This window comes from Hydractinia symbiolongicarpus, chromosome 2 (assembly GCF_029227915.1).
Source record: "Hydractinia symbiolongicarpus strain clone_291-10 chromosome 2, HSymV2.1, whole genome shotgun sequence".
Lineage (NCBI taxonomy): Eukaryota > Metazoa > Cnidaria > Hydrozoa > Anthoathecata > Hydractiniidae > Hydractinia > Hydractinia symbiolongicarpus.
This window is the reverse complement of record NC_079876.1, coordinates 13,797,074-13,812,274: the sequence shown is the minus strand read 5'-3', so window position 1 is coordinate 13,812,274 and position 15,201 is coordinate 13,797,074. Positions and strand designations below refer to the sequence as shown.

At 37.9% G+C, this 15,201-nt stretch overlaps 2 protein-coding genes across 2 annotated transcripts; both read left to right on the top strand.

Moving 5' to 3' along the window:
- Positions 1-634: 634 nt before the first annotated feature.
- On the top strand, positions 635-2,001 carry LOC130629816 (uncharacterized). The gene is made up of 2 exons (XM_057443177.1): positions 635-711; positions 887-2,001. Exon 2 carries the CDS (start codon positions 988-990, stop codon positions 1,999-2,001), a length of 1,014 nt encoding a protein of 337 aa, XP_057299160.1. The 5' UTR covers positions 635-711; positions 887-987.
- Positions 2,002-8,856: 6,855 nt separating this feature from the next.
- Positions 8,857-14,959, top strand: LOC130629537 (uncharacterized). The gene is made up of 3 exons (XM_057442784.1): positions 8,857-9,871; positions 10,416-10,660; positions 10,799-14,959. The coding sequence occupies exons 1-3, from the start codon at positions 9,100-9,102 to the stop codon at positions 10,874-10,876; spliced, it is 1,095 nt and encodes a 364-aa protein (XP_057298767.1). The 5' UTR covers positions 8,857-9,099; the 3' UTR covers positions 10,877-14,959.
- Positions 14,960-15,201: the final 242 nt, after the last annotated feature.

Sequence of the window (15,201 nt, the reverse complement as noted above, 5' to 3'; positions counted from 1 at the left end):
CGTATTACATGTCAACTAAACCACCTTTGAAAAGCTTGAGAGGTATGCGATTAGAGCTGTCTCAGGCGACGGCCTAAATGCGCGTTTTTGCAATTTTGCGGGAAATGTTATTTTTCTGCTTCCTATAACTTTTTAACACAATCTAAACACATCAACACGTAAAGGTGCAATAACGATGTATTTTCTACGCATACTTTATGGAGTCGCGTGAGATGGTAGAAATCTTACAACGGATTTATCTGAAGCACTGGACATCCAGAATTCAGTAGGAACTCGATGCGGGAGTATCAGAGATTTGGGAATGTTTTTCAATTTATTCAAAATGGTAGGATTTCTAGGCGCCAGGTGCGAGACATTGAAGATTGTTTCACAGGGCAAGGAATGCTTAAAAAAAACTTAGAAACAAAAGAGAAAACGCATTTACGACTTTATATTTTGTAGAAGCGTCTGTTAATGCCGTTTTAATTAGTTTATATTATGTCGTGTATATGTCTTGGGAACAACACACGGTTGAACTGCTAATTGTTCCCAGCGCGTTTTTGCTTATAAAGGCGTTTTTTGTCTGTTTCTGCACAGAAATTAAAATTTAAACAAGCTGTGTGAAGCTTTCTGTGATGATAGAATCTGAATGTGGATTAAGTAGAGTTCAGTGGAACTCTTGTTTTACTTAGTGGAAGTGTGAATGTTTAGTGTCTAATCGCGAACAAGCTAGTAAGTTATATTTATTGATTATTTTATTCTAGTTTGTGTCCCTGCGTCTGTTTCTTGATCCCTTGCACCCACTAGTGAGGCACACTAAAGGGTCGGAGGATTGCAGTAGGATATAACCGATTTTTTATGTCAATTTTAGTTTGTTTGGATACTATATTTTTTGTATCTTGTTTAGCAAAAATCTTCAACGTGTGTCGAAGTAAGCGTATCTTGATTGATTGCACCCGCCCCAACTAAGTAGCTGAATCCTTGCACACAATGAAAAAGTCGTGAAGCATGCCAGATGTGACTGGTGACATCACTGGACGTAGACGGAAAGTGACGTACAAGGGCGCTGAATACTTTGGAAGTATCTATCTTCGAAAACGTCAGAAGTTGAATTTGGACATCATGGCTACGATTTCAAACATCGAAGAGTCAATGAGAAGCTTCATAAATGTAACGAAAGTTCGAGAGTTGCTGTCAAGACTGGATTCCTTGATGAAGGAATTCATAGAAGTCAGCGAACAGTACAGACGCACTCTGACACCCGAGGAAACTGCTTTAGATGATCAAGTGGTGGATAGAGCAGAGGGTGAGGTCTATCTTCTGAAGACCAGAAGTATCAAGTGGTTGCGCGACGCTGAGCAGAAACTGGAGCGCGACGTCTCTCCTTTGCGTACCTCGACCAGAAGCCGCTCAGAAAGCCAACTGTCAAGAAGAAGTCGTTCAAGTAGAGCGACAAGCAGCCAATTTTCAAAAAGATCGACGCAAGAAAAGATAGCTGATGAAGCGGCGAAGCTTGCTGAGCTTCGAGTTGCAGAAAATTTTGCTGAAAGCAAGCATCTTTTGGCAAGAACACAGCTGCAAGAGAAAATTGCGAAGTCAGAAGCAAAAATGGCTGCGTACAAGACGTTCACCTCGAACCAACATGGTGACGTCAGCAATTACGACAAGTTTAAGGAAGAAACTTGCCGTTACAAAAATGCAACATTTGTGTCTAAGGACCTGAATAACCATCATCATGCTGGAGACAAAAACTATCAAGACGCAAGTCCTAGCTTATCACGAGCCGTTGGCGATGTTTTTAATTCACTTGGAAGAAGCAATGTATCAGCCAATCAACCAGATGTTACAAACTTCCAGCAACATGATAATGATGAACTACAATCAACATTTTCGAGGAAGCATGAATCAACGCGTGATCAAGATCTCGCGGCAGCATTGCGAGATTTGTTGCTGCAGCAAGGTGCCCCGACGGTGATTTGGACATCTTCGATGGCAACGTTTTGGAGTTCAAGTACTTCATAACAACATTTGAAGAGATGGTTGAGAAGAAAATCAAATATCCACGTGGACGACTCAGAAGATTGATTAAGTACACACGTGGAGAGGTGAAGGAGCTGATCAAGGGATGCATACAGGGGCCTCCCACCAGTGGATACATCCTTGCGAAGCAGCTTCTGAAGAAACGCTTCGGAGACCCGCACAGAATATTGGCTGCATATCGAAAAGAGCTGCGTTCGATGAGTCAACTGAAACCTGGGGATGCAACTGGGTTTTGAACGCTGTACACGTTCCTGCTGAAGTGCAACAGTTTATTTGAAGGGCAATATTGGAATACGCTAGACCTGAAAATCTTTGTGCAATTGTTAGCAAACTTTTAAACAGCAGCAGAGACAGGTGGAATCGTAAAACCCTGATGCTAAGAATGCGGCATGGAAGAGAACCGACCCTCAGTGATCTTCTAGAATTTGTCGACCAAGAATGCACGTTGGCCAACGATCCGTTGTTCTCAAGAGATGCGTTTAGAGCATTCAAACTAACGACAGAGAAATGGCAAAGAATCTGGAAAGACTAGACCAGTCAAAACCTTCTCATCCAATATCAGCAAATGCCCTGCGTGTGACAAGAATCACGATCTCGAGAAATGCAGGGACTACATGGAGAGATCTATTAGAGACAAATGCTGTTGGCTTAGACATAAAGACTTTGTTTTGGATGTTATGGCGCTGGACACATCGTAAGTGCGTGTAAAAACAAACGTATATGCACCACATGCAAAGAGAAACACCCGACTGGTTTACACGAATATCATCAAAGCAAGATGGAGACCAAAAATGATGAACGTGAAGACACTTCACCAGAACAGGGGAGCAACATCAAAAATTGCAGCATTGGTTCCTCAACTTCATCAGAAAGATCCATCAGTATGTGCGCCATTCCAGTAATCCTTCGACACAAAGATGCGATGGCCGACATCTTAACGTTTGCGCTGCTTGACAATTGTAGTCAAGGTACCTTCATCCACAAAGAACTCCTGTCTTGCTTGTGACTGAAGGGTACCGAGAGTGAGATAACGGTAAAGTCACTCACTGGCGAACAGACGGAAAAATCTTCATTGTTAAATGGTCTCTTGGTGAAAGGCGCCAACAAAAATACCAATGATTGGATCAAATTGCCGAAAACTTGTTCCATCCCTCTAAGCAATAAAGAAATACCGACGCCAACAAAGATATGTCAGTGGACGTATTTAAACGACGTAGCGGACCAACTGTGCGAAGAACGTGACGTAAGAATTGGTTTGCTAATACGAGCAAATTGTCCTCGTGCTTTGGAACCAGAGAAGGTCGTCCCCCAATCAAAACGGAGGACCTTACGCCTTCAAATCCTAACTTGGCTGGTGTGTAGTTGGACCAATGGCTGAAGTTTCAAACGACAGTGAGATTGTGTAACAGAATCAGCGTGACGTCACTCAACAAAAAGCCTATTGCTCATCAATTTTGCATCGTGCATCAATGGGAAGATCGAAGTATTGATGACATGCTGCAACGAACCTATACTTCACACAAAATTGCAGACACATCAATGGATGATGATCTTGAGGTGTCTCAGGAAGATCTACAATACATGAAATTGATGCGCCAAGTCCAATTGAAGAATGGCCATTATGAGTCCCGTTACCATTCCGTCGTGGTAATCCAAAACTTCCCAACAACGAATCCATGGCCAGACGACGAGCAGAAAACTTCGCTGAACGAAGAGTTGTTGTCTGGTTCGGATTTGACGAACCAGCTGGTGGGAGTGCTGATGAGATTCCGCCAAGAGCAAATAGCCTTCATGGCAGACATTGAGGCGATGTTCTACCAAATGAGGGTACCAGAAGAACAACGTAGATATCTGCAATATCTTTGGTGGCCAGATGGTGATTTCAACCTTCCCTTGATGGCGTATGAGATGTGCGTGCATATCTTTGGTGGTACATCTTCTCCATCATGCAGCAACTTGCATTAAGACGAACAGCAAAAGATGGTAAAGAGTTTGGGGACGAGGTTGTTCTGACGCTTCTAAGGAATTTCTATGTTGACGACTTGCTGAAGTCGAAACCCAACATTCAATCTGCTGTGGCATTAATTGTGAAGCTGATGGAGATTTGTTCAAAAGGAGGATTCCGTCTCACCAAGTTCACCAGCAATTGCGTCGAATTACTTCAGCAGATACCTGAAAATGAAAGAAGAATGGGTGTGAAAACGAATCTGCCGTTTGATCGTGCACTTGGAGTACACTGGTGCGTGGAAAATGATTCAATGGTCTTTAAGATCAACCTCCAAAGTCAACCAGCAACCAAACGAAGGTTGTTATCAATCATCAGTTCCATCTACGATCATCTTAGCTTGGCTGCACCATTCCTCGTCACTGGAAGAAAAATCTTGCAGAAATTGTGTCAGTCAAATCTCTGATGGGATGATCCTATACCGCCCGAAGTGAACTTGGAATGGACACAGTGGCAGTCAACATTGCACTTCTTGGAGCAAATTTCAGTGCCCCGATGTTTTAAACCTGCTGATTTTGGAGCAGTCAACAGTCTCCACTATTTTGCGACGCAAGTAAAACTCCGTATGGACAAGTGAGCTATGTTAGACTTGTCAATGAAGACGACAAAATTCATTGCACATTGGTTATGGGCAAAGCTAGAGTAACCCAAACTACAATGCCTCGCCTAGAGTTGGTTGCTGCAGCGTTGGCCGCTACAGTTGTCAACTTGGTTAGAAGAGAGCTTGAGTACGAGGTTGATAGCAAATCTTTTTGGACTGACAGTCAAGTTGTCCTTGGGTATATCAAGAACAGCTCGAAAAGGTTCAGATTGTTCGTCCCTAATCGTATTGCGTACATACGAAGAATGACGAAACCAAATCATTGGCACTATGTATCGACGAATTCAAATCCTGCTGACTATGCGTCAAGGGGACTCAAGCCTACAGACATCAGGAAGTCACAACAATGGTTCAGCGGACCTCAGTTTTTGTGGGAAAAGATGGACAGTGTACCAAAATGTGAATACCAAGTTGCGGATGATGATCCAGAAGTAAAAGCTGTAAAAAGTGTCCATGCTACGTCACTTATCACTTCACTCACGTCACTTATCACCCGATTGGAAAACAAATATTCTAGTTGGAAGAAGCTGTTGAGTCTGTAGCTTTGTCCTGCTGTTCGTGGAGAAATTGAGGACTGGTGGTTCAAAAAGACACAGAATGACCCTGAGATCCGACGCGGCCTCTGGTCCTGTTCTGGTCACTGTAAATGAGATTAAAAAGCTGAATTGTCTCTCATACGAATTCTACAGCAGCATTACCTGGCTGAAGATTACAGGAAGTTTTTGAGCAGCAATCAAAATGAATGGTCCACAAAAGGTTCCCTGCAGAAGTTGTCATTGACGCGTGATTAAAGTGTCGGACCCAAAGAGGAAAAGTTGGAGTACAACAAATGAGTCCTCTGCCAGAAGATCGTGTAAACGAGGCTGCTCCATTTACTTATTGTGGAGTTGATCTGTTTGGCCCCATCTTGATAAAGGAAAGACGCTCAGAAGTCAAACGATATGGTGTCATATTCACGTGCTTGGCTTGCCGAGGAATTTATCTTGAATCGACTAATTCCTTGGAAACAGACTCCTTTATCCAAGCTCTGCGACGATTTATCGCAAGTCGTGGAAATGTCAGAACCATCAGAAGTGACAACGGCACGAATTTTGTTGGTGCTGACAACGAATTCAAGCGTGCTTTTAAGGAATTGGATCGTGAAAAAATTGATACATTTCTCAATGACAATGATTGTGATGCAATTGAATGGCGAAGAAATCCACCTCATGCTAGTCATTTCGGTGGTGTCTGGGAACGGAAAATTTGCACAGTGAGATCTATATTGGTAGATCTTTTGAAGACCCATGGCGACAGCATCAACGATGAAAATCTGCGCACGCTGCTATGCGAAATTGAGGCTGTTGTCAACTCAAGGCCATTGACAGTGACCACCTTGAGTGATCCAGAAAGTCTGATGCCGATTTCGTCAAGCAACCTTCTCACGACAAAAACAAGGGTTATTGCACCTCCACCTGGAACATTTGATGCTGTTGACGTATACATTACACGTCGTTGGCGACGCATACAGCATATCACAAACGAATTTTGGAGTCGATGGCAAAAAGAATTTCTTGCAACGTTGCAAGAGAAATCCAAATGGTGGAAAAGCCGAAGGAATTTTGGTGTTGGAGACATCGTTCTGCTCATGGTACCTGACGCACCTCGAAACTCTTGGCCGATGGCGCGAATAACCGATGTATTTCCAGACAAGTTCCATCATATTCGACAAGTCACGTGTCAATGGAGAAGAAGTTGTCCGTGCGATAGCGAAGATTGTACTGCTTGTTGAGTCCGATTCCCCACCTGAGGAGCCGTGACAAGATTTCGACTGGAAACGGTTGAACTGCTATTTGTTCCCAGCGCGTTTTTGCTTATAAAGGCGTTTTTTGTCAGCACAGAAATTAAAATTTAAACAAGCTGTGTGAAGCTTTCTGTGATGATAGAATCTGAATGTGGATTTAGTAGAGTTCAGTAGAACTCTTGTTTTACTTAGTGGAAGTGTGAATATTTAGTGACTAATCGCGAACAAGCTAGTAAGTTATATTTATTGATTATTTATTTTATTCTAGTTTGTGTCCCTGCGTCTGTTTCTTGATTCCTTGCACCCACGGCACACTAGAGGGTCGGAGGATCGCAGTAGGATTTAAACGATTTTTAACGTCAATTTTAGTTTGTTTGGATACTATAATTTTTGTATCTTGTTTAGCAAAAATCTTTAACGTGTGTCGAAGTAAGCGTTGCACCCGCCCCAACACGTCAAACCGTCAAAACTTTTTTCCCCTTTAAAATAAATACTGGTATAAAGTGCTCACGATATGAAAAGCAAACGCAAAAAAAATAAAAATATTGAGGAAGATAGGAAATACCAAACACAGAGAGGAAAGATTTTATGATGTCGTGGACTTTTTTTGCGTTCTTCTATTACGCCGTTTCTTTAGTCAACCTCGTTCCCAGGGGTTTTTGCCTTTTTGATATCAAGGACGTCAAGTAATCCCCTCGACTTTTCCATAGAGTTTGTAAGGGCTCCAAATTTTATTCGAGGATAATTTTATATATTTACGTTTATTATTAGTTATTTATATGTTCTTTATATAAATTTACGTGTCTACTAACGTTTAAATATTTTATACCGATCGATTTTTCAGGAAACTAGTGGCGCCCGGGGGAAAATGCACAGATTCGCCCGTCGCGTCTCGCTACTTGTGGTACCATTTTGGGTGACAGACAAACAGATACGGGTATTTTATTTTATTATAGATAAAAGTATCTTGTCTACACGCACCACAGGAGCACTTGCATTCTTGAGAATAGAGCGCATGTGCGGGGTTTGACAGCTTTAGTCGAATATAGCATATAAGGGGAGCACTAAATATCTGATCGACTTTATTCGCACACCTTATGATTTGTGAGTTATCACTAAATAGTTTAAATTCTTCTGGAATTTTTTGAATTGTTCGGACTTAGCTTTTGCTATTGAAAAAAAGGCGGTTGTTAAAGCTGATTCTGCAAATGTTCCGGAGTTTATTTTTGACAATAAATTTCTTAAGTTTGCCTTCCTTAAAACTGTTGAGAATTGAATAGTATAATTTGTAATGTGCTGGAATTGCTGCATTGAACATGTCATGGTCACACTGTCTAAACACTTAACCACATGTTTGTATGCATTCAATTAGGACTGGTACATATGGTTTTAGCCATTCTTCTACTTAACATGGCATTCCCGTTCTCAGGGTTTTTTTCGTCAAAGAAGTTAGCGCTTACTTGGCGGCTAAACCTCGGGGCAACTTTGATGTCAAGAAGGCAAGTGCGCCTGGGGACAACGTTGCTTAAGATGACTCAAGTTTCCTGTTCATTAATTTATCAAGTAGTATATAAATCGAGCAATTTCAAAGTTTAGGTTGTTCATCTGCTTTCGCGCGTACACAATTACTCAAAAATGTCGGGAAATCAAGACTCATTCTAGGTAAAAATCACTTTCGTTCCCAGAGCTCTTTAAGATAAACTTCGAGGTTTTATCCCAAAAGGCTCTGGTAACAAGAAATGGGTATATATTGAAGAATTACGCATAGGCGCCGGGATTACAATTCTGATTTTATAAAATAAAATCAAGGGGAAAATATAATACTGCGATTGATCCTGATCGGTGCACTCAGACAGAGAAACCGCTGTACCACGCCGGACTCGTCATTACGAGTCTGGTCATTATGCATAAATAACCACAACCCGAAAACTTTGATTGTAGAAGATACGTCACTTCACTTTGTTACTTAATATTTTTATTCATTGAGAAAGTAATATTTCTTTTTCTCATTTTTCTCATCTTTCCTGGCTACTCTTTCATGGAAGGTTTAGGGGATTGGTCTTCTACTTTTCCTGCTATTTTCATGCCTGCTCTAGCTGCACCTAAGAATGTGCAATCACATATTTCTAAATTATACAATATAAGAGCGATAGTTTTGTATTTATTTTTCGGGCGTATTTTGGAGCTAGCTGGGATCTCTTGATAAAATGACCCTTATAGACCCATCATGGGGCCTAAGGGTCACGTTATCATGCCATGATAACGTGCTCATTTAGCCTGTGAGTACGTGACACCCTTTGAAACCAAAGAGTTAAAAAAAGTGGTTAAGAGTTTTGATACTAAAAATGTCGATCTAACTCTTTGTTGTACAATAAATGTTTGGTTTCCTTTTTTTACAACAGTTGCCAACTTCAACCCCAGTGCTCTTAGTCTATTTTTTCCCGCCGCCAAAAGCAAAAAATGAAATCGAGATTGAACAGCTTCACGACCTGTCAGAAGAACAACCGAATGCAACATCTTTAACAACACACAGCAATGACCACCATATTTAAAGGGCCGTCGAAAGCCTGACAAGTGCTAGGGACGAGGTTGTTTTTTCAACAATAACGTAAAATTTAACGTATGCGCGAATTCCCATAATGGTACTTGTTTATTTAGTTGCTGAAGGCGCCACGTGCATTGTTAACCAAAATGGACCATAAACACAACAAAAGAAGAAATTCAATTGAACGTTATCAACCTAAAAGTAAACACAACCCTGATGAAGATATAGTTGATAGCTTTAACCAAGTTTCTTTAGAAGATAGGAACACAGGCGAGGAAGGACTTCGATGTGAAGCCCCTGTGAATCACCACAAGAAAAAAAGTCCCAGCAGAAGAGGTGTAAACAGCCATTTGTTTGGAAGAAGTAATGATGGTAGACGTGGTCGTGGACGGGGATCTCACAGAGGTAGTAAATATGGCGAACAACATAGCAGTTCTTCATTAAAAAACTATGAAGACAGAAACTCTTGGGGACAAAATAATCCAGAAAATTTTAATTTTGTATCTAATAGTAATGAACAAAAACCATATTACCAACCATCATATAGAAAGCATGTGCAAGAGGAACGTGGTATGACACCAAGAAAAAAGAATACTGAGACATTCAAACCTTCTCACAAGCCAGCAGAGATGAGAATTTTGGCTGCCCATGCTGGTTGGAAAAAATACAGTAGGGAAATAACATCGCGAGATGTATTAGTTGTGCATGATTTGTTTTGTGAGCCAAATGATTTGACAATTTATAACAAGTTATTGGGGGAAATACGACAATCTGGCATTGAGGAAACAGACTTATGGCAGTTGTGGCATGGGGACAGCCATGTAATTGCAGATGATAAGAAAAAGTGGAAGGAGTCTTGTCCCACATTTCACATGGTCCTAAATAAGATCAGCGATTATTTTGACATGGATATTAAAGGTAAAGACTAGCTAAATACACAAGTTCACAGTTTCAGCTAACCATTGTTTAAATATATAATATAATCTATATAATCTTGAAGTGTGAAAAACAAATATGAAAAAATTGATTGCTTGGTAACAGTACTTAAGACACATGTGAAGGATTTGTAAACTTTTTTCACAAAATTTCACAAAAAAATTATTTCACTTATTTCACTCTTCACGGTCAAAGCCTTCTTAATTCATAACAATTTTCCTTCCTTCAATTCTCAAAAGATGAATTTCAGCGTCCTAACAAATCCCTTTGTGTAAAGAAATGGACTAAAATAATCTTGCTTCACCTAGAGCCCAATATTTTTTCCTGCTACAAGAGATGCCTGAGCCGAAAGAGCTTGCCGCTGGAATTGTAAATGGCAAAAATTATCTATAAGAGCATTTTAACAAGATAAAAAGATTTATTTAAACAATTGTAGGCTGAAACTGAACCGTGTATAAGGATGGTTCAGAAAAATAATTTTTAGACAACTTTTGCAACCTTTAATGAATTCATTTGTTTTTTATAGCGACACGTTTAAATTGGTATCGTGATTCGAAAGAGTGGAAGCCTTTTCATCATGATGCTGCAGCTATTAAACCTGATAAAGCTAAAACACAAAATTTTACAGTTGCTGTCTCATTTGGAGCTGAGAGAGAAGCAGCATTTGAGCATGCAACTACAAAAACAGTTATTTCAATGCCACAACCAAATGGTACAATATATGTATTTTCCAAAGATGTAAATGTGATTTGGAGGCATGGCATTCTGCAGGTATGGAAGATGTTTCTGTATGTCAGTATCAAATTATGACATACTAATTCTCCTCTAGTTTTTTCTTGACGTAGGTGGACAGGTAAATGTTCTTAACTCATAAAATTTGTTTTAAAACTTTTTGCTCTTTGTCTTTAGGTACCACCAGAAAAATATCATTCAGAGGGTCGTATTTCAATTATTGCATGGGGATGGGTTGAGCAAAATCAAGTTTAGAAGTACAGGTTTTTAGAAGATTAGTGTTATATTTTTATTTGTATGTTATGCTGCATATGACACCATTACTCGCTTATGCTTAAAAAAATCCAAGTGCTTCAATAATTGTAGTCACCATTGCTAACAATTTAATTTTTTTACCCTCTCGTAAGGTTTTATTACTGTTTTATGTAAACTTAAAACTACTGTTTTATGTAAACTTAAGTCTAAAACAGCCTTTCTAATGACTTTGCATTGTAGATCTCAGCAGACACACGCAATTCACAGCCACTTTCGAATAAAAACAACAGTAATAAGCAATATTTTTCTATAATATACCTTGTTTTGATGTTTTCATTTTGTTTTTATCCATCATTCAACCTTTTTTATCTGAATGTTTTATTTTTCTGTTTTTACAGACTTTTTTATTTAAAAATTGTATCAAGTAGGATTTTTTACTTCAAATATTTTTCATTTTATAAGATTGAGTTTAAAAGTCAATTTTGAGATTGAAAAAAACACTGATAGGAACATTGCCAGTTTCTTTGATGATTTTTCGTGACATTTTGCATATCAGAATTAAGTTATACGGTGCAAAATTCAAAAAAAAAAGTGTGTAGCATGTTAAAGATTGCATTCTCTATCAAGTGTTTAAGTATTTCTTTGTAATTGTACATTCTATTGATAAAACTGCCTTGCCGTATGACAAAGCAGACAACTCAATGGTGCTTTTTGTGATTTGTCATTAGCCATATAATAAAGAGATTTTCCAGCATTCTTAGGTCTCTTAATTTTTTTTTAATTTCATCATTAAATTCTTTTATGGTACAAAAACACACAATCCTTGCATCTATTAGCTAAAACGTAATTCATAATTTCTATCATAATTTTTATGGATTCTTAAACCTTGCTTTCTCATTTCCTTCTCTTCATGTCGGACACAATACATTATTCCATTTCAGTTAAATTCTTTCATCAATGCACTCTACAGCTATATATGTTCGTAAAAAACTTGAAAGATTTTAATGAAAACTTTATCTCTAATGAAATTCGGAATGATAATACAATGATATGATGATAATAATGATGATATAATGATAATACAAGGTATCTTTTCCATCAGCACCACCATTTCTTTCATTGTCAAAGTAATATGTTACAGGTTGTTCCACCAAAAACTTCAGTTTACCCTTGTATGTCCTCACATGTCGTATGTAACACCAGTAACACCATAGTTTAATATTGTTGGGGTGGTTCATCATTTCTTAAGACTATAACTCCATGATATGTATCTAACTTAATATACTACTTACCTGCGTACGCGGGTTGTAAAACAGCATTTCGTCTTCATTCAAATCATACCTGGTACATGCTCTTTTTTACTTTTCAGTGATTGCCCAACCACAGCTATATCTTCATAATAGATATCTATTCCATCAGTGCTTGTTAAAATTTTGATCAGATTAACAACAACTAATGTGTTTTCAGGCAAATTGACTTTTGGTATTGACACTTAACTATCGACATGAAAATTCTCCAACCGTTTAACAAACATTGATTGGTCATTTTCAACCTTTTAAAATATTTGATTTTGATAGATGTTTTGTATTCACAATGGATCCATCTGTATCGGCTGCTTTCTTGTTACTTCCATTTGAGTATTCTTTGTTTTTGGCAGATTGTCATTATAGTAAATGACAATTTTATACCTTATACCTTTAATAATTCTTCTAAATATATAAATAATTTCAAATAAATTAATTTTATTTTAATTTGAACTTGCAATAGAAGAGGACGTTATGTATTCGCAAGAGGATGTTTATCAAGAATTTTTAAATAAAAGATAATTTTTCTAACATAAAACATTACTAAACACCACTAAATACATCAGGGTTATGGAAGACTTCCTTGACCCCATGCGGAATAAAATCCTTGTTACCCAAACATCACCTACTTAAAATCAGAACCAACAAGTTTATGATGCATAACACCACTTTAAATAAATATTTGACGACTGCCAGTTTCAATCATGAAATTTAATTCTATCCAGATGTAAGAAAGTTAAAAAGCCCTGGGTTCAAACTTTTCTCTCTATTAAAAAATAAATAAACAAACGGCGAAACCTTTTATTTGTAGTCAAAATGGTAGCATTTTAGCTAGCTATTTACAGTAAAAGAAAAGGTAAAAAAATCAAAAAAATGTATATGAATCAATGGGAAATAAAAGTGAAGGGAGATATTTAGATTATTATCTATTCTTAACAGTAGATAATAATGTATATTAATTATTAATATACATTATAATAGTAAATATTTTTTTCACGAAGCATGGAAATGATTGTCCATCTGTCTGAACACTCCTAAAATGATCCTGACAATCGATCAACAAAATTTGTCAGTCAGTGACCGTTGACTGGCCGTTATTTTAAACACTGTCATAACTTGAAGGTTTTTTTCACACATTGCAGATAGGTTTCATTCCGGAATTGTTTTGTTTTGGATTTCATTATTTATAGTGCAACGGAATCATTCCGTTTTGCGTATCAGATAGCTTTCAAACCGTGTAAATGCGAGGCCTACCTGCAACAATCATTTCGCAACGACATCTATCCGCAATGTGTAAACATAGTCTAAATAGGCTGTTTTGATATCTGCAATTCTAGGATCACTTCCAAAATTGTTTAAGAGATTTCTTCGCTTAAACTGTCAATAACTTTTGTATAGTCTCCTAAAAATAACAAACCTATTTTGGTAAAAAGGCTCTTTCAATGCCTTAACCAGCGTGTATTTGTGCGTTAATTCAAATATTTTGTTAGGTTTTTTCCTTATCTTTCTTCGAGCAATGTGTACCTTTAATATGTTATTTGACGTTGTATGTTTAAAGAAATTCTGTTGTTTGTGAATTCAAAACGATTTTTCGGTCACAAATGTCACTTAGAAGCTGAAATTTTTGTGATAAGTTTATATTGATTCTTGTGATAAGAATCTATTGTTTATTTTCGAAATTATGCCACAGCAACATAAATTTATCTTGCCTAACAAGGAAACTTTTGTTCATATGGGACCAGAAAGCCACAAGTGATAAGCACTATATACCATCTATAACATTAAAATTAAGTGCCAATAAAAGGTTAGGCTGCCCTTAAGTCGGTCGGGTGGCAGATTATTTATTTTTTCCTTTTCGTCAAACAAAAAAAGTCATTTTTTCTACTTCAGTCTCTTCGTGACCCTTGCTTTACTGTATAATGCTGGGTCTATTTTTTGTACCTCCAGGACAACAATCGTTGCACTTCAGAACTGCTGTTTGTTGTTGTTCTTAGTCCCCAGCATGGACTGCTATTATCAGGTGTTGTTGTCCAGTTCAATCGTTACTTCAGGATTTTCTAAACCGGGAAATGTTGACATCAATATACCTTAAAAAGTTTGCTCTTTGTCAAGCTTTAATAGCTTGTTTATGGAAAGAACCAATGTTCTCCATAGCTGAGTGCTCCACAGCAGTCACAGCAAACGTCGGCACCATCTTAACTAACTTGAAACATGTCAGCGTAAATACATAAGGTACTCTTTTGGAACTAAAAACGAACACAACTCTTTAACGACGTTTCGGCCGTACGAGGGCCATTTTCAAGTATAGCTATTTACAATTGACAAATTCAACACTATATACAAAATATCGTACGATATATTATCGTACGATCAAATATTCCGTAGGGGCAAGTCAATTATCTGAAAATAGAAATAATGGCATTGATGCAATATTTCTATTAAGAATTGGCTTATCCCTACGGATTAACAAGCTTTCCTTCAATTCCAAATCAAAATTATTAGATGCGGAGGAGATAATAGAAAAATTATCTAAAGATGGTCTATTTTTACAGAAAACAACATGCTCCAAAACCGCACTAAGGTTAATAGATTTGACGGATTTTCCAGTCAAGGCAGAAACGGCCATGTGTTCGCAGGCTCTAACTTTCAAATGTCGCATAGTTTTCCCATAATAGATGGCATTGCAGCCATCACACTGATATTTATATACGACTTTTGAACGCAGAGCCTTTGAAACACGGTCCTTAAACCGGAAAAAATTGCCAATTCTACAACCCGATTTGAAAATAACCCTAAGCTTACAGCACGGAAGATGCTTATCAAATGTTTTAACTAAGTGAGTTCGCAGTTTCAACGATATATTACCCAAATATGGCAAAATAATAAGAACTTCTAAGTTAGGCACGGTACTGAAAACTTTCTTATCTTGAAACATTCTGTCGAGAAAAGACTTAATGCATTGATCAATCAAACTTGACGGGTAGCCATTTCTTAACAGAATGTTTCTAAGATCTTGCATTT

What these genes read in the sequence shown, in the direction of transcription:
- LOC130629816 (XM_057443177.1), top strand. Translation starts at nt 988, where the DNA reads ATGCCAGATGTGACTGGTGACATCACTGGACGTAGACGGAAAGTGACG.
- LOC130629537 (XM_057442784.1), top strand. Translation starts at nt 9,100, where the DNA reads ATGGACCATAAACACAACAAAAGAAGAAATTCAATTGAACGTTATCAA. An exon ending in TTTTGACATGGATATTAAAG is followed by an intron (nt 9,872 to 10,415) that starts GTAAAGACTAGC and finishes TGTTTTTTATAG; the next exon opens with CGACACGTTTAAATTGGTAT. An exon ending in GGAGGCATGGCATTCTGCAG is followed by an intron (nt 10,661 to 10,798) that starts GTATGGAAGATG and finishes CTTTGTCTTTAG; the next exon opens with GTACCACCAGAAAAATATCA.